This window comes from Anastrepha obliqua, chromosome 6, assembly GCF_027943255.1.
Source record: "Anastrepha obliqua isolate idAnaObli1 chromosome 6, idAnaObli1_1.0, whole genome shotgun sequence".
In the NCBI taxonomy this organism is placed as follows: domain Eukaryota; kingdom Metazoa; phylum Arthropoda; class Insecta; order Diptera; family Tephritidae; genus Anastrepha; species Anastrepha obliqua.
In genome coordinates this window covers 75,336,667-75,355,383 of record NC_072897.1, presented here as the reverse complement: position 1 = coordinate 75,355,383, position 18,717 = coordinate 75,336,667, and the positions used below count along the sequence as shown (strand labels likewise).

Genomic DNA, 18,717 nt, shown 5'->3' with positions numbered 1-18,717 from the left:
CAGATAACAATATTAATGCACCGCCACACAGCTGTAGACTCTGTCTCAAATCTTGTAATGTTCGACTTATGGCTTCCAAAGATTTTTTATGGGCCATTGGACATTCGTCCCATAAAATAATCGATGTTTGTTGCAAGACTTTAGCCATTCCAGAACTCCTTGAAATATTGCATGCTGGTGTTTCAATTGCTGGCATGTTCAATGGCAATTTCAAGGCGGAATGTGCTGTGTGGCCGCCATCAAGTAATGTAGCTGCATTACCGGAAGAAGCAAGTGCCAATGCGATTTTTCGTTCCGACCGAACCGTTGCCAATATCAATGATATCAAAAATGTTTTTCCAGTGCCGCCAGGTGCATCCAAAAAATGCAATCCACCAGTGTTGTCATTGACAGCTTGCATCATATGCATCTTTTTGTTGATCATTTAATTATGGAGTATACGTTTGTACGAACGCACGCAATTCATCACGATCGAATTGCTGTTCGCGTTGCAATTCTCGTTCAAATAAATCATGCATTAGACGATTTGGTTGAGTCAATCCTAATTGCCCTAATGCTTTATTTGCAATAGTAAGGCACAAATCTTCGATCATTATCAATGCTTCATTATACATTTCCAATGTCAGCAGCAATGCAGGATCATTGGAACGATATTGAAGTCGAATCAAAATGTCTTCAGCCATGAAATCTTTGTATTTATTCCACAATTCCAGTGGATTTGATGGAAAACATGTTGATATTATGATCGCAAATAACATATGAATTTTATTTGGTGGAGATGAAATTGATGCATCACGAAGCGTAGCATCCCAATGCGTATCATCTTCCAGCAAATGCAATTGTTGACATGCTTCACGGTATGTGGCGCACATTTGACCATTGATAGTTCGTTAATGTTGGAATGATTGCAGTCCATGTACATTCACCAACAAAAGTCGCAAGTACAAACATTCAATATTAGCTGGACTAACTGTATAAATGCGTCCCAAAGCATCTGTTCGAAAAATACCTGGATAACCATCAACAGATGTGCCTTGTTTGCGACGTTGAAATTTTTTTGTTGATGCATTCCATGTGAAATAGTGTGGCACTTCCGAATATAGCAAAGTCCTGGCAAATTCATTCGTTTCACATAACTGGAAATAAGCTGTCAGTGTAGTTGCTCGTGGCTCTACTTCTCTTTGTTCGGCATTTGCAGTAGTGAAGTAAACACGTTGGCCGTTTTCAAGATGAACTACCAAATGTACAACAACCGGATGTCTGTCATGAATTGAAAATAATAAAATACGCCATACAGCTTCATTCGTACTAATATAGCGCCCCATTTGATAAATTTAATTCAAAGTTCAATGTGTGTACGTGGTTAAAACAAACACATGGTTAACACTCACCAAAAGTATGTCTGTTCGCAATGAGAGCACGATATAAAAGAACTCGGAGCACATAAGAGAACTGTCAACTGAATTCCAACGACTGCAAAAATATTAACATAATACACTTCCAACCACAACAGTACAACAGAAACGCTCATAAGCGGCTGTGTATTTGTTGTTGTTTTTCCCATACAGGCATTTCGTATGAGAGGAAACCATTACTCACATAAAATGTCATAACTCAGGAACGGCTGTCCCGTTTGTACGAACGCACGCAATTCATCACGATCGAATTGCTGTTCGCGTTGCAATTCTCGTTCAAATAAATCATGCATTAGACGATTTGGTTGAGTCAATCCTAATTGCCCTAATGCTTTATTTGCAATAGTAAGGCACAAATCTTCGATCATTATCAATGCTTCATTATACATTTCCAATGTCAGCAGCAATGCAGGATCATTGGAACGATATTGAAGTCGAATCAAAATGTCTTCAGCCATGAAATCTTTGTATTTATTTCTCAATTCCAGTAGATTTGATGGAAAACATGTTGATATTATGATCGCAAATAACATATGAATTTTATTTGGTGGAGATGAAATTGATGCATCACGAAGCGTAGCATCCCAATGCGTATCATCTTCCAGCAAATGCAATTGTTGACATGCTTCACGGTATGTGGCGCACATTTGACCATTGATAGTTCGTTAATGTTGGAATGATTGCAGTCCATGTACATTCACCAACAAAAGTCGCAAGTACAAACATTCAATATTAGCTGGACTAACTGTATAAATGCGTCCCAAAGCATCTGTTCGAAAAATACCTGGATAACCATCAACAGATGTGCCTTGTTTGCGACGTTGAAATTTTTTTGTTGATGCATTCCATGTGAAATAGTGTGGCACTTCCGAATATAGCAAAGTCCTGGCAAATTCATTCGTTTCACATAACTGGAAATAAGCTGTCAGTGTAGTTGCTCGTGGCTCTACTTCTCTTTGTTCGGCATTTGCAGTAGTGAAGTAAACACGTTGGCCGTTTTCAAGATGAACTACCAAATGTACAACAACCGGATGTCTGTCATGAATTGAAAATGATAAAATACGCCATACAGCTTCATTCGTACTAATATAGCGCCCCATTTGATAAATTTAATTCAAAGTTCAATGTGTGTACGTGGTTAAAACAAACATATGGTTAACACTCACCAAAAGTATGTCTGTTCGCAATGAGAGCACGATATAAAAGAACTCGGAGCACATAAGAGAACTGTCAACTGAATTCCAACGACTGCAAAAATATTAACATAATACACTTACAACCACAACAGTACAACATAAATGCTCATAAGCGGCTGTGTATTTGTTGTTGTTTTTCCCATACAGGCATTTCGCATAAAATGTCATAACTCAGGAACGGCTGCACCGATTTCAATCAAACTTCACACAAACCACCTCCTCAAAGATAGAAAAGAACTCTAAAATTTTTGTGTCAATCGGTTCGGCAGTTCTTGAGTTATAAGATTACCAAGGAAATGTAACTTCTTTTTATATATATAGATATATATGGGTTGCTGCGTGACTACCATTCGGAAAAGTTTTTCTAATAGCGGTCGCCTCTCGGCAGGCAATGCCAAAGCTCCGAGTGTATTTCTGCCATAAAAAAGCTCTTCTTAAAAAATATTATTATTGTTTATATAAATGTCCATTGGTAGTCTGATAGTCATACTTATTTTTTCCTCTATTGTGTGGACTTCCGCCACCCTCCTGTTTTCTGTGCCATAGAATAAGTTCATAGCGTTTTTACCGAAGACTTTTATTTTATTAAATCGGCTTGACTCTCGGTTTTAGCGTATCTCCTGGAGCTACCCACTACTTTCTTTGCTACATATTGGGCATTTCGGCATTAGGCACCATTTCACATATATGTATATATATGCGCATATGAATACATATAAATTCACATATTTGTATTTGCATTTGCCATCTTCCTGTGTGCCTGAATTCTCTATGATGATTATTAATTTGATATGCTTGAAGAATTGAAAATAAATTAATCATCAATCACCAATGTATCGTTATCATCCTTACCGAATTTATAATTAGTGACGACAAGTTGTTAATAATACCAGTTATTTTAAGATTTTTATTATTAATTTATTATTATATATGAACGATAAAATGTATGGTAATATTTATCATGTATCTAATATATATATGTATGTCGTATGCTAATATATGTATATAAACTCTCCCTCTCATTTCTCTCCGGCAGCCATATTAATTAATTTCCTACTGTTAACTTGTGGTGAAGTAATTTCTGAATTGAATTTCGTATCCGTGTTTTGTTAGAGCCCAAAATGAGGAACGGGGCGGGACTGCGCCTTCTCTATGAATTTACGTTCTCTCAAATCGTTTGACATGTTCTGTAAATCGTTCCGTTTTCGTTTTTTTTCGAACATCAGCAAATCGTTTTTTCACCCTGTTCTGGAAATCGAAATCGTTAAAATTTTCCTGTTTTATTTTCGGCAACTTAAACGTTAGCGGTTTGTGATATTCTTAAAACTGTTTGTTGAAATAAATTTATCAAAATGTGAGTATTTACTCAAAATAACTGCATATATTTATGTAAATAAAAGTGTTTATTTAAAATATTTAAAACTTATTCAAAAACTTTTAGGGGAAAACACAAGAACTCCAAGCAAGAGCTAATTTTCGTCGAGTTTATGGAATCTCATCCAGATTTGGCGAAGAATTTTTCGAAGGGCGACAGAGTTGCTGTTGAGGAAAAGTGGAAAGAGCTAACGACGCTGCTAAATGCAGAAGGGCCGCCCCAAAAAGATGTTAATGGATGGAAAAAAGTAAGTATTTAGTCAAATATTAAAATAAATATTTTTGAGTTGTCTTTTTTCAAGATATGGTCTGACTGGAAGGGGTGCATTCGGAAAAAGGTTGCCCATAACAATCTAGAATCGAGGGCAACAGGAGGTGGACCCTTTAATAAGCATGTACTGACGAGCAACGAAGAATGTGTTGCAAGATTTTGTGGAATTTTTGCAGCCGTTGAGGGCATAAGCCATTGTAGAAGCTTTGGGACAGAAGATAATAATAGCGCTATCGAATCTGAGGAAGAACGTCCCCAAACAAGTAGGGAAGCGGTGGCTACCCCGAGAGCTGCAAAAAGGCCACGAGTGTCAACGCAGGACAGCCTTCAGTCGTGTATGGCAACGCAATCTAGTTGTATGGAGAAAATATCCACAACTTTAGATAAAATTTGCGAAAACCAACAGAAGATTGCAAAATCGCAGGAAGATGAAAGGGAAGAGATTCGACGACTTCGTCGTGTTGTTGAGAAACAAAATGAATTGCTGGCAGAGCAAAATCGCTTGAAGACTCAAAGTATAGAGCAAAAGCAAAGACATTACCTCAAAATGGAGCAGTTGCAACAGGAAACAGTTAATATTAAAACTAAAATGCTTGAGATAGAGACTAAAAAATAAATATAAAAGAATCTTATTGAAATGTTATGTATATATTTACTTTTAATATGAATAAATTTTATGTTTCATAATATTAAATTTCTAGCAATAGAGTCTCTTATATTTCTGCCAACACTATATAACCTACTGTTTTCCTCATTTTCAGCAATTTCCTCATCAATTGGATTGTTTTCTAATACGGTTTCTGTTTTAATGTCATCTATTTGATTACTCCTACATATGTTATGTAGTGCGCAACAAACATTTATTATCTTCACTACCTTTTGCGGCGTATATGGCAGGGTGGTTTTCAAACAACGAAACCGACTTTTTAATACTCCTATAACACGCTCAACGATGTTACGTGCTTTTGCATGCTGCTGGTTAAATCTGTGTTCTGCCGATCTTGGCCCTGGGTTTCTATATGGAGTCAGTAGAAATGGCTCTATACCAAAACCAGAATCTCCCAGTAGCCAAGACCCTCGGTCACCAGCTTCATACTGCGATAGGTAATAGTGTTTTGCACTGCTCATACTAAATACGAAAGCGTCATGGTTTGCACCAGGCCGAGTTGCATCAACTGCTCTTATTATCATATCAAAATCACAAATCTGTAAAATAAAGGCAGTAAATTTTAAATTTTAGAAACACAATTTAAATTCATTCTTACAATCATTGCGTTTATGCTAAAAAATCCTTTTCGGTTAAAAAAAGGTGCTCGTTCTCAAAAGGTTTAATCAGAGCCACATGTGTTCCATCAATACACCCTATTACTCCTGGAATACCGAATTTTTCTACAAAATGATGTTTTGATTTTCTAGAATCCTCTTCAGACATTTTTAGCTTAATCCACTTAGGACACAGAACATTTTCCAAATCATTGATCATTTCAGATAATATTTTTGAAACTGTGCTTCTACCCATAGCAATATCTGTATCCTTTCCGACGGAACGTTGATAGAAACCTTCTGCGAAAAACCTAAGATTTGCTGCCAGCTTTAGTAAAATAGGTATGGACGTTTCTTTGACGAAAGGTTTTACTTCATTGAGCACTTCTAAAAAAGCGTACTTGTTTAGGCGATAGTTGGAAACAAATCTAAAGTAGAAAAACTTAATGAATGCCACAAAGTATAACCATTTCTAATCTTACGTAGAATCCGGTGCACTGAGAGGATTCGAATGGTCTCTTAAACGCCGCCTATCTATTCTACTTTGGTAATCTTGCTCCTGTTCGTTTAACACATAAGCTGCCATAAAAAACATGATAATTTTTTAATTAAATCCTCTTATTTTGAAATTATTTCGTATTTTTTGCCAACGAATTCTTTTGTCATTTGGTTTGTTTAATTGCCAAAGAGAAATCAGCTGTTTCAAACTTAAATTCGAATTTAAATGAAATCGGACGAATTACAGAACACCCAAAACAAAATCGTACGAATTGCCATTTCGGATCCGAATTGAAATCGCGCGATTTTCAGAACATGCCTGTATATTATATACTGACAAGCCAACAACGAGCCCAACAAATAAATCAACGTTTGCAATACTTTGCACTCACAGATACCCAAAAAAAGACAACGTCTATACTACGAAGGCATATATCGATGGTTTTCGAGAAAAGCGACACAACTCAAAATTAACTCAAATTCGGAGTTTTGCCGTTAAAAGCAAAAATCAACTACAGAGTTTATGTATTTAAAGCGTCATAAGCGAATCTTGAAGCAATTCTGAGAGATGGCGTTAGTGTCGTTTTAGCAGGTGATCGAATTGGCGCGTCACTTATCTAGAAAACTGACCCAATTCAGTATTTTGTATTTTTGAGTTGTGTCACTTTTCTCGAAAACCATCGATATGTCGATGCAATAGAAACATGGCTTAAAAACGTGCTATTATACCACAATAGAATGAAATAAAATAAATTGGAATTCACTTCGATAGAAGATTCACATGGCGGAATCAATAAAGGAAGTGACTAATATCAAGCTTAAAATGAGAAATCAGCATTACCTCTAGAGTACAAAGTGCTACTGTATAAAGCCATGCTAACACCAATATGGACATTTGGTATAGAAATGTGGGAAACTGCTACGCCTTCAAATATCGAAAAACTTCAGAGAATGCAATCTAAAGCCTTGCGGATAACTACTGAAGCTCCATGGTATACAAAGAACGCTTACATTCACAGATGCATATGCATACCTCGTGTAGCCGATGAAATGTACGGTTGAACAAAAAGTACTTACGACAAAAACTTAAATACCATCTCAATCAACTAGCCCGAAATCTACTTCTAAATGAAGGACACACAAGATTGATAACACGAAAAACATAAGTATAAATAAATATATGTATTGTGTGTATTGCGATTTTTTAAATATAACTTAAAAAGTGGATAACAAACAACAAATTGTGAAACAGCGAACATAATAAGTTAAAGCTTTTCAACCATAAAATATTTACGTATATACAAATTTACAGACATAAACCAACACACAGTTTTCAATAAAATTACATGTATGTAAAATGTATTCATATATCTATGTACAAGATTAATTGAAAGAGGAAGCCGAAAAAGATATACGAGGTTTTAGAAAATTCTAAACACTCAGTTTAATTTAAATAAGTATAAATATTTCAATTGCGACATTTTTCCATTAAGCAAAAACGAACTGTTTTCGTCAGTTATTTTTGGCGCGTTTTTTGTAGTTTTAAATGTATTATTTTAAAATTAAATGTGTAAACTAATTATAAGTGTTTTCATTTTAAAATAAATGGCAGAATGTACGTGGCAGAAATATTTAGCGGCGTGTATCTTTCTGGGTATGCATATATAATTAGCTCAACTTTCATATGGAATTCTACATTTCCGAGTGTAGTTATTATATGGTTTTAAGTTTTGAATCAAGCTCCAGCACACTGATTTCGGAAATCTGTAAAAATAGCTGGAAGCTGTTTGATCCAGCGAAAATTGGTCTGTGGCACATCGTAAAATTTCCAGAACTTTCCTATGGGCAAGATAGAAACAATTTTCTCTATATTCGTATCCATTACACATTGAATTCAAGAAAATATTAGGCCTCTTCTATTCGCCACTTCTCTGCACATTATCTCTCTGCTCGACTAACTTGACGAAATATTTGCATGCTAATGCAACAACAAAGTTATCAAGCAAGATTCTTCGCTAGCGAGTATGGTTATACCTCAAAAAACCGGTATAACTCCATATTTTACAATTGTATATGGCATCTCTTTTCCAGCGTTGCCAAGATATGTTCACTTATACCAGCTGCTTCATCTATTCGCCACGTATTAAAAGTACGCTTACATGTGCAGTAATTAACAATAAATCGACGAAATTAATCTACCCGTTCACATATGGCACATTACCTGCAAAATTGACAATCATACTGTTTTGAAAGGGTTTTCCTCATAAAAATTACTTTAGTGGAATATTTTGTAGTTTTTCGATATGTAATTTAAAACGATATGAAGAAAAGATAAAAAGAAGGAATAGTTAATTTAATTGCGCAGTCACCGATTAACCTTCGTACCGAGCAGTTGTGCCCACAATCGTTCTCTCGTTGACTTTCAATTTTCGTAGTGACATTTCCACGTGTGCTATTTTTTCTTATTTTACTTCGCAAAAGTAAGTTTACTTTTCTCTCTTATTTTTTCAAATTTGAAGTTTACAAAAACAAAAGTGTAGTGAGAATTTCAAATAGGAAAAAACTTCTCCGATCGCTTTGGGGAATCGGTATAGTATACTGTCCGACAGTACACCTAAGCCCCCCACAGTTAAACGCAAAAAACCCATCATCTCTGAAAAGTCTTTCCCGGTATTACCGAAACCAGTGAAAACAATCAACGCAAATTATCCGAAATAAAATATTAGTACCGCATAAAGCTCAGAGAGCATACTTCGCGATGGGAGCCTACTCGTACTAACTAAATCAATTAAAGTAGCTATACAATTTCTAAAATGCAAAAATTTCGGTGGTTAATGTCCAGCTTCAATGGACTTACATGCATCGTTAAATACATGCAAATGTACTATCTTTGATCTAAATCTTGCAAACACAGAAGAACAAGGGATTCGTGAAGGTCTTAAATCCCAGGGTGTTGTTGCTGTTTATAAATTTACAAAACTTTGTAACGGATAAAAAGTCCCAACAGGCCGAATCGTTTTGACATTTAACCTTTACAAGGTCCCACATCACATTGATATCGCTTGGTACTCAGTAAGAGTAGAAGAATATTTCCCAACACCAATGCGATGCAGAAATTGCCAACTGCTCGGCCACACTATCAAAAGATGCAACATCAATCCCACTTGTGAGAATTGCAATATGCCCCACACACAACCCCGAATTATGTCAACGTACCATGTGTGCAAATTGTCTTGACTCTCATTCAGCTTCTGACAAACACTGCCCTTTATATTTGCAACAAAAAGAAATACTGAAAATAAAAACACAGAACAAGTGTAATTATAAAGAAGCTGAACGTCTGTAAAAAATCCATAATTTCACACCCATTAACTCTTATGCATCGGTTGCTAGCTCCACACAACCGCAAACAAGTATACTCAACTCAAACTACCTCTCTCTTTCTAACTGTTCAAACAGCTCTGACAACCCATCGATTCCATCACAATCCAATCATAACTCTTACTCTAACGGATCCAATAAATCATTCGATTTGATAAAAATACCAATAACAACTAACGGGTGATTTTTTAGCTATTATCTTTTTAAACAGTTGGTTTAAACAGCTGACGCACGTTTCGTGTTTTGTTTCACTGTCAAACATCTTCAGTTTGGTCTATAATTTAACCATGAATCGTCTTACAAACGTACAACGCTTGCAAATCATTGAATTTTATTATAGATATGCGTGTTCTGTTAAGAAAGTTTATCGCGCGCTTTTGTGGTTCATTTTATGGTCAGTTTAATCGACCCACTGAAGCGGCTATTCGAGCTATTGTGACTAAATTTAGAACCAAATGTACATTATTGCACATCAAACCACCAACACGCTTACGTAGAGTGCGAACTGAAGAAAATATCGCAGCTATATCGGCCAGTGTTAATGATGACCATCAATTATCGATTCGTCGCCGTTCGCAGCAATTGGGCCTCTGTTACTCAACAACGTGGAAAATTTTGCGAAAGGGTTTAGGTGTGAACCCTTTCAAAATACACCTGGTGCAAGAATTGAAGCCGGACGACCTACCGCAACGCAGAATTTTTAGTGAATGGGCTCTTGGAAAGTTGGCCGAAGATCCACTTTTTTACCGAAAACTTGTGTTAAGCGACTGAGCTCATTTTTGGATCAATGGGTACGTAAATAAGCAGAATTGTCGATTTTGGAGTGAGGATCAGCCAGAAGAATTGCAAGAGCTACCAATGTATCAAGAAAAGGTCACAGTTTGGCGCGGTTTATGAGCTGGAGGTATCATTAGAACGTACTCCTTCAAAGATGCTGCGAATTGTAACGTAATTGTGAATGGTGAGTGTTACCGTGAAATGATATCCAACTTTTTTTTGCCCAAAATGCAAGAGCTTGACTTGCATGACATGTGGTTTCAGCAAGACGGTGCCACATGCCACACAGCACGCTTAACAATGGACTTGTTGGGAGGCGAGTTCGGTGAACATTTCATTTCCCGTTCGGGACCTGTCAATTGGCCTCCCAGATCGTGCGATGTAACGCCTTTAGATTATTTTTTGTGAGGCTATGTTAAAGCTCATGTCTATTCAGACAAGCCTGCTTCAAGTAACGTATTGGAAGACAACATTAAAGCATGTTGTATGTGAGATACCGGCCGAAACATTGGAAAGAGTATGCCAAAATTGGACTAAGCGGATGGATCATTTGAAGCGAAGTCGCGGTCAACATTTGCATGAAATAATCTTCAAACATTGAATTATATGAATTGTACTATCGATTTAAATAAAAATTTCATGCATTTTTCTGAATTTTACGTGTGTTTTTTTGAAAAACTATCCCATGCTCTTAAAAAATCACCCTTTACAACCCAACAGATCTACAAGCTCTCTTCTCTTCCTTCATTACTTCACAAAACTCTTTTCCTCTTACTACTCACGACTCTAATGCAAATTCAAACCTCTCATCTTTTTCTACTCAACTATATATAGTTACTACGTCCACGGTAACTCCCCAATCTCTTTCGATACGTAACTCTATCAATTCAACCCCCAACTTCTCTTTACTCAATATCAAACATAACATTGCTACTATATACATGCTCTTCAGAAAACGCCACATCTCTTTCATCCAACCTAAATTCAATATAAAAACAATCTCTTACAACCATCTCTTATGAGCCCTTGAAATGTGTAGATTCAAATCTAAGCAACACAGTGACTACAGAAACTTATACAGACATCCTCAACAGCGTCCAGAAAGAACCCGTACTATACGTTATTTTACGCTGAAATAACCTGAATAGTACAATAGGTAACCATTATAAATTTCGATAATGATCCTTAATATTCTTCAATGGAATATGAAGGGATATTTTAACAACTTCATAGAATAAGAAACTTTGATTAAAGACCGTAGCCCCCACTTAATTTGTATCCTAGAAACACACTTGAGACATAACTCTACACCATACCCTCCTAAACAATACTCTACTTATTTTCACAACTTCTCCCACTTCAATCATGCTAAGCAAGATTGTGGACTACTAGTCCATAAAAGCATCCCACACAAATTCAAATCCATTTATTCTAATCTGTCTATAGTGGTAGTTGAAATTAATCTAAAAACTCCCATAACTATTTTTTTTCTATATATCCCTCCAGCCCAAACCTTTTCAGATTCAGATTTAATTCAGTCATTATCTAACTTTACCATTCCTGTTATTCTCTGTGGAGATTTAAGTAGCTGGAGTTCACTATGGGGCTCACCAATGGCCAATCGCAGAGGCACTGTAGTCGAAAACTTCATACTTCATTCCAATTTGGCAATTTTAAACAACAATAGCCCAACTCACTTTTCTACACACAAATCCTTTACGCACATAGATCTAACAATATGTTCCCCGCAACTACTTCCTCTCTCCTCATGGTTCTCCTTAGATGATCTGCACAACAGCGATCATTTCCCCATAATATGCTCTATCACTTTATCCCCACAAACTCCTCATGCTGCAACAAAACCAAAAAATATAACACATGAAACGCTAACTGGAATAAGCATCAAGAAATTTTGCTTACGAATCGCCTACCAGCATTTGATGCCCAAAATATCAACAAAGAAGCAGCCACGATTCAAAAATCCTTGCACGAAGCAGCAAACTCTTCTATTCCATTATCTCACTCCTACAAAGCTTCAAGGCGAGTCCCTTGGTGGACACCCGAGCTCAACGCTCTGCGAACCGAAAAAGTTTCGGCGTGGAGAACATACAAAAAGTCACCCTGTACTTTCACACTTATACCATATAAAAATGTAATGCCAGATTCAACAAAGAAAAACAACTTGCTAAACGTAAGAGTTTTGAAGAATTCGCAAAAAACTTAAACCCAAATTCTTCAACCGGGAGCATTTGGAAAAGAATAAAGACGCTTACAGCGTCAATCCAATAGCCAGATTTTTTCCGACCCATCGGACATCTTCATAGAATTCGCCAGGTACATTTCCGAGGCATCGCTCACATCGAACTTTCCTTCACAATTCATTGACCAATCTAAAAATACTTCGCACGCGCGACCTGCCGATTGCATAGACAGTTTGGCCACTCACCTTGAACATGATATTACCTTCTATGAATTAGAATCAGTTCTTGAAACAATGAAAGGAACTACACCAGGACTTGATGATATAAATTACCAAATGCTGTGTTTCACTCCTGCGATTTTTAAATAACGTTTGATGAATTATTGCAAGGCTATATTGAGTTCTACCTTTATTCCCCAAAGCTTTAAAGCAGCTGTCGTTGTTCCAATAGCAAAGCCTATAAAGATCCTGGTTCAATTGCTAACTACAGGCCGATTTCCCTTATTTCGTATGTCAGTAAAACTATGGAAAAGATAATATCGACAAGGCTAATGTGGTTTCTGGAAGAAAAACCATAAAATATCTCCATTTTAAATTGGAGTTAAACCTGGTATAAGCACTCTAGATGTCTTACTCTTCCTCGACCACCACATATCGAAAAATATATCGTCAAAAAACCACACTTCTTTTCTTTCCATTGATATCACTAAAGTTACAAGAATAGAAGCTTGGCCCGAAGATATTAAACTTCAATAAGTCCTTCCTCAGCAACAGAAAATTCCGGTGTAAAATTAATAATACTTTATCACCAATATTTCCGTTAGAGAATGGTACCCCCCAGGGGTCACCTCTCTCAGTTACACTATTTCTGATAGCATTCGATGATGTAAGTCGATTGCTTAGCCAACAACATAACGTAAAGCATTGCCTACATATGTATATGCCGATGGCTTATATTTATATATTATATTTTGCAGTTCAAAAACACAACAAAAATCCAAGATACTTTCAATAACGCTCTCAATGAAAATTGAAAGTTGGAGTGAATACTCTGGTGCTGGCATTTCATCAGAGAAATGCAAGCACCTACATATTTGCAAAAAACATAGCTATAAGACCTCTAATATAAACCGTATAAATTTTAAAATTCCAAATGTAACTACTCTAAACATACTCGGTGTTATATTTGACAACAAACATAGTTTTAAGGCCCACTGTACTAATTTAAGATATGTATTAGCTACCAGGCTTAATATCATTAAATATCAAAGCTCAAACAAAAGCTTCGCACACTCAAATACTCTTCTTAGAGTCACCAGGCTAACGTTACAGAGCAAAATCGATTACGGACTACAAATATTATATATGGTAAATGCCGCAGAGCCACCCTTAACAAGAACAAGGCGCCTTTTAACATGGCAGTAAGGCAAAGCCTTAGAGCGTTCAGGTCGACACCAGTAAAAAACCTTCTAGCTGAAGGTGGCTTTCTATCAATTGAAGACCTCATACAATATCCACGCAGTCGCATTGTTAACAAACTATTTTGCACCAGTGAACATATGCTACATAAAGAAATTCAGCTTCTTAAACAAAAGAAAATTGTATGTCACATAAGTCAGCTCTATGCGAAATAAAATAATTAGCGTCTGATTGGAATATGGACGCACACCCAATGAAGATCCCCGCCAGCAAATTTCCACCATGGGCGCTTAAAAGAAACGTATTTGTGAATGAATTAGCTCTCCTGCGTAAAGAAATAAAAAATAACTCTACTTACCACACACATTTTTATAGCGTAGCAAATCCATTGTAAGAGAATGGCTGGAATTTCATATACGCGGATGGCTCGAAACAAGATGATGGAGTCTACTTTGCTGTAACAAACAGTAATGGCGACACTGTCACCTGTGGACTCCTCCCGAACTATGCAACCATATTTGACGCGGAACTCCAGGGAATATTATCAGTTTTGTCTGTGACTAAAGGCATCAATAAAAAAAGGTGATATGCACGTCTAGGTGTCTTCAAAGCTGTCTGTCAAACATCAACTACTAATTCGTCTTTCACCAAAAGTAAAACTCATGTGGGTACCTAGCCATGCAGGTATTACAGGTAACGAATATGCCGACAAGGCAGCAAAACGTGCTTTAAAATTGTGTCTCCACTACCGCATGCCATTCGGTCAAAAATCCATCAAAAATATATTCTCCAAAGCTATTGGTTCACGGCAAGAATGTGATTAGTCTAGTTATAAACACCAATACCAAGAAGTGAATCTTCATGGGAACGGGATCATCTTGCCAACAAACACATCAACCTGGATGAATAAATGTTTTATACGCCTAAGGTTAGGCCATTGCTTTCTAACACATGAATACCTTTTGAAGAATTCTCAACCACCTTCATGTATCACACTTTCTCCAACAAATCTGATCTAAGTGTACGTCATATTTTGCTAAGTTGCACCGTAATCTCCCATCTACGCACGCAATATTTTGCAAATAAAAACTCAATTGAAATTCTCTCCAATGCAACAGAAACCAACGTAAAACTCATTTTCAACTTTTTAAAACATTTGAACATGGCGTATCTATCAGGTCAGGCCAAAAGTTCGTGCGATTTTTAAAGGTGGTTTTAAAATTGATAAAAAAGATGTTAAACGTATTTATTAATCAATAATATATTTTCATTCATTATTTACAATGTCTTCCCAACGTTTAGGCAAATTTTTAATTCCCTGCTCAAAAAATTGTTTGTCCTTGGAGCCAAAATACGCTTCGATATCCCTTTTTATAGCTTCTTTTGAGGAATAGTTCTTGTTAAGGGTATGGGATTGAAGTCCATGGAAAAGGTGATAATCACAAGGTGCAATATCAGGAGAGTATGGTGGATGCGGCATTAGCTCCCATCCGAGCTCGTTCAGCTTGCCTAATGTTTGCCTTGCGGTATGAGGTCTTGCATTGTCGAGGTGAAACAAAACTTTGCGTCTATTCACTAAAGACGGTCGATTTTTGTTAAGTGCTTTATTCAAGTTTGATAGCTGATGAGAATAATAATCAGCAGTTATCGCCTGGTTTGGTTCCAGAAGACAGGAGAATATTCTTGGGGTGAAAGCCACGTTTAGGGTTTGGTTCTGGTGTTTCATCTTTATCTAACCATTGGCGTTTGCGAACAGGATTATTGTAAAGAACCCATTTTTCATCACCAGTAACGATACGGTTCAAAAAAGTTTCATTTTCAAGCCGTTGCAGCAGCTGAAAACACACATTCACTCTCTGCTGAAGGTTTGCGACGGAAAGTCGATGCGGAACTCATTTTCCCACCTTTGAAACCTTTCCCAACTGAACCAGGTGCCTGTAAACTGTTCCATGCGATGAACTTAACCTCTGAGCTATCATATCGACTGTCAAATTCGGCTCAGCTTCCACGAGTTCGAGCAAGGCGTCGGAGTTAAAGACTTCAGGACGACCAGCGCGCGGGGCATCCTTCACGTCGCAGTTACCACTTCGGAATTTTGAAAACCACTTTTGCGCAGTTCTTGTACTCACTTTTATAAAAAAAATACAAAATATGCCTCTTATACGCGTTCGAAGATTCCATATTATTTTTTAACAACACGTGCTCCTATTCGTGATTAAAATCACTTGTTGAATGCACAATATATCAAAGAAAATATAAATTGCTCCCTTGAGATAGCCTGTTGTCCCTAGAAGGCGCGTCCCCAGGTGGTGGATAGGGGAACACCTCCCAGATATGGAAAGTAGGAGAGTAGGTCTCCCGCGAACCACACAGGCCGAAGACGTGAACTTCGTTAAAAAAAACTCCCTCAACCCAAGGTGTGATGCGACTCGTGCCTATTGGGTGGGTTTGGCAGCAGGGGGACTAAATAAGGCCGTCTTCGAATGGTGCCCTCCTGAAATCAGGCCGCCTCAGGTTGTAACGGTGGCCCTGCCATGTTATGGGGCGCTGCTATGGTCGACCGGTTATTTCTCCTAATTCCTCTTTGGTCACCGCGCATGGCGACATGCGCAGCTCCCTGGGCGGGGCAGGTGACCGTACGAACCAGGAAAAAAAAGTGAAATCAAACAAGAAACAAAAATCGGGTAGTGGCGAAAAACAGACGGACAAAGTGACGGGAAGACAGACAAACGCATTCACAGCACAGGACTGACAAATGGAAACACATACTAAGCGACAGGACAAACAATCGGTCACCCATGACCAACTGGGGATCGGATCTTCCTCGGGAGATGAGCTCTCTAGCCTCTAGCCAGGAAACAGTTGAGGCAAATGCTGTGGGCCACAGCACGCCAACAACTATAAATGAACCGACAACATCCGCTAAAGCCATGGGGCAAAAGCGCGTTAATAAAGGATCATCAAGGTATAAGCTCTACCAGAGGTCTCTCGCTATCCTTGGCAGGATTCGTAAAAAAGAGACCGGAGGTAAAGCTCATCCCAAAGATGAGACTGACAAGGCATGGTATCAAAAGGTGGTGGACGAATACCTGGTATTCCAAACCGCCCGAAAGACAGAAGCCAAAAAACGTAACCGTTCGCAAGACGAAAACAAGAGGGCAACAAAGAAGCACAAGATCTCAGATCAGCGTGCGGTTGTCTACAAACTTACCAAACAATTCAGTGAGGTGGCACGAGACCATATTCAAATGGCACTGGTGGACCGAACTTCCAACCACGGCAAACCTATGCTTATCAAATGGTCGGAGATTGAGGCACGGTTGTCTCGCATAATCGTCGACCATGTCATGGTGAACCCGGAGGGTCAATCGTCAGGATTCGACTCGGTGGAAGTGGTTCGCGGTTGCCGTGTAATCAAATGTGATGACCAGTACTAATTGCATTTCCTGACAAACGCGATTGGCGAAATTCATAACAGCTGGGATGGTTTGAGGCTCAAGCTCATTCCAGCCATCGAGATACCACGAAGGCCGAGGGCTCGCATATGGATACCAAATATGGAGTATGAAGCCAATCAATTAATTCCCTATCTCCAGGCTCAGCCGATGACCGGTTGGTCGATCATCAAAGCGGAGATTCCGCAGAAGCACGGCGTGTCGTTCCTTCTTCAAATCACAGAAGAGATTCTTGAACCACTGCAAAAAGTGGAAAATAAACATCGGTTTGGCATAGGGAAAGCTGAAGATATTCCGTTCTGCGAATCCGGAGGAGGAGCAAGATGAGGTCGCCGGCACCAGCGAACTACTGACTGGCATGCAGTTAAATGGCGCTGAACCTGGGAAAACAAACCAACAAAAAATGGATTTAAAGTTTGTCCAAATTAACATACAGCATTCACAAACTGCAACGGGCAACCTAATCGTTCTGCAAGGGGAGGAGAACCTTGACATAGCCTTAATCCAAGAACCCTGGGTGCGAGGTGAAAGGGTTCCCGGAAAGAAACTACAATCTGTACTATAAGCGTACTCAAGTTAATCCTGGATCATGTATTGTAGCCAAAAAACACTTAAACATATTTTTAATCCCATCATACAGCTCACAGGATATGACGGCCGTTGAGGTGGAAGCCGCTGACGGTGTCAGCATCACACTTGCATCCATCTATATGGCACATGATCGGCCGCACCGCCCGAGGAGGCTTGTAGGCTTGTAGGCTTGAAGGAACCAGAAACAAAATCCTGCTACTCGAATGCGACGCCAACATGTGGCATGCGTTGTGGGGAAGCTCTGAGACAAACGACCGGGGTGAGTCTTTACATAATTTTATTATCAACACTAACATATCGGTATGTAACAGGGGTAACACTCCCACTTTCACCTTTCCTAGTACGGAGTACTTCAAAGGATGGGAGGAAGTGATTGATGTTACTTTACTGTCTGCAAATAGCCCAGTAAGGGTAGATAATTGGATTGTATCCAATGAAAGGTCCTTTTCGGATCTTAGTCGGATACTCTACGGTTTGGATCTTAAGATAGATCCACCCTTACCGTATCGAAATCCTTTAAGAGCCAACTGGAAGAGGTTCAAAAATGAAGTAAACAAGAGGATAGGAGAGATTCCTATCCCTCAAATCACTCTCACCGAAAACCTTGAGAGTAGGGTCATAACACTGGGAAAGGCATTTAGTAGGGCCTACAAAACGTCCTGCCCCATAAAATTTAGTAAAAAACTCACCCTCCTTGGTGGAGCAGTGAGCTCTTAAAACTAAGGGAAAAATCTACATCTACGTTTAACCTCAGCTACTCGACAGGAAATTGAGAATTGTACAAAGAGATTCGGAGACAGTAAAAGAAGGTAATTAGGGCCGCCAAGAAAGATAGCTGGAGCGAATTTTGTTCGTCAATCGAATCCACCAGGGACTC

General features: G+C 38.3%; 2 protein-coding genes across 2 annotated transcripts; one reads left to right on the top strand and one right to left on the bottom strand.

The window, feature by feature from the left end:
• Positions 1-428: 428 nt before the first annotated feature.
• On the bottom strand, positions 429-872 carry LOC129250748 (uncharacterized). The gene has a single exon (XM_054890347.1). It carries the CDS (start codon positions 870-872, stop codon positions 429-431), a length of 444 nt encoding a protein of 147 aa, XP_054746322.1.
• A 3,032-nt stretch (positions 873-3,904) lies between these two features.
• Positions 3,905-4,956, top strand: LOC129249990 (uncharacterized). The gene is made up of 3 exons (XM_054889639.1): positions 3,905-3,965; positions 4,053-4,233; positions 4,288-4,956. Coding segments are annotated over exons 1-3 (768 nt in total). The 5' UTR covers positions 3,905-3,963; the 3' UTR covers positions 4,873-4,956.
• Positions 4,957-18,717: the final 13,761 nt, after the last annotated feature.

What these genes read in the sequence shown, in the direction of transcription:
- LOC129250748 (XM_054890347.1), bottom strand. Translation starts at nt 872, where the DNA reads ATGTGCGCCACATACCGTGAAGCATGTCAACAATTGCATTTGCTGGAA.
- LOC129249990 (XM_054889639.1), top strand. An exon ending in ATGTTAATGGATGGAAAAAA is followed by an intron (nt 4,234 to 4,287) that starts GTAAGTATTTAG and finishes TCTTTTTTCAAG; the next exon opens with ATATGGTCTGACTGGAAGGG.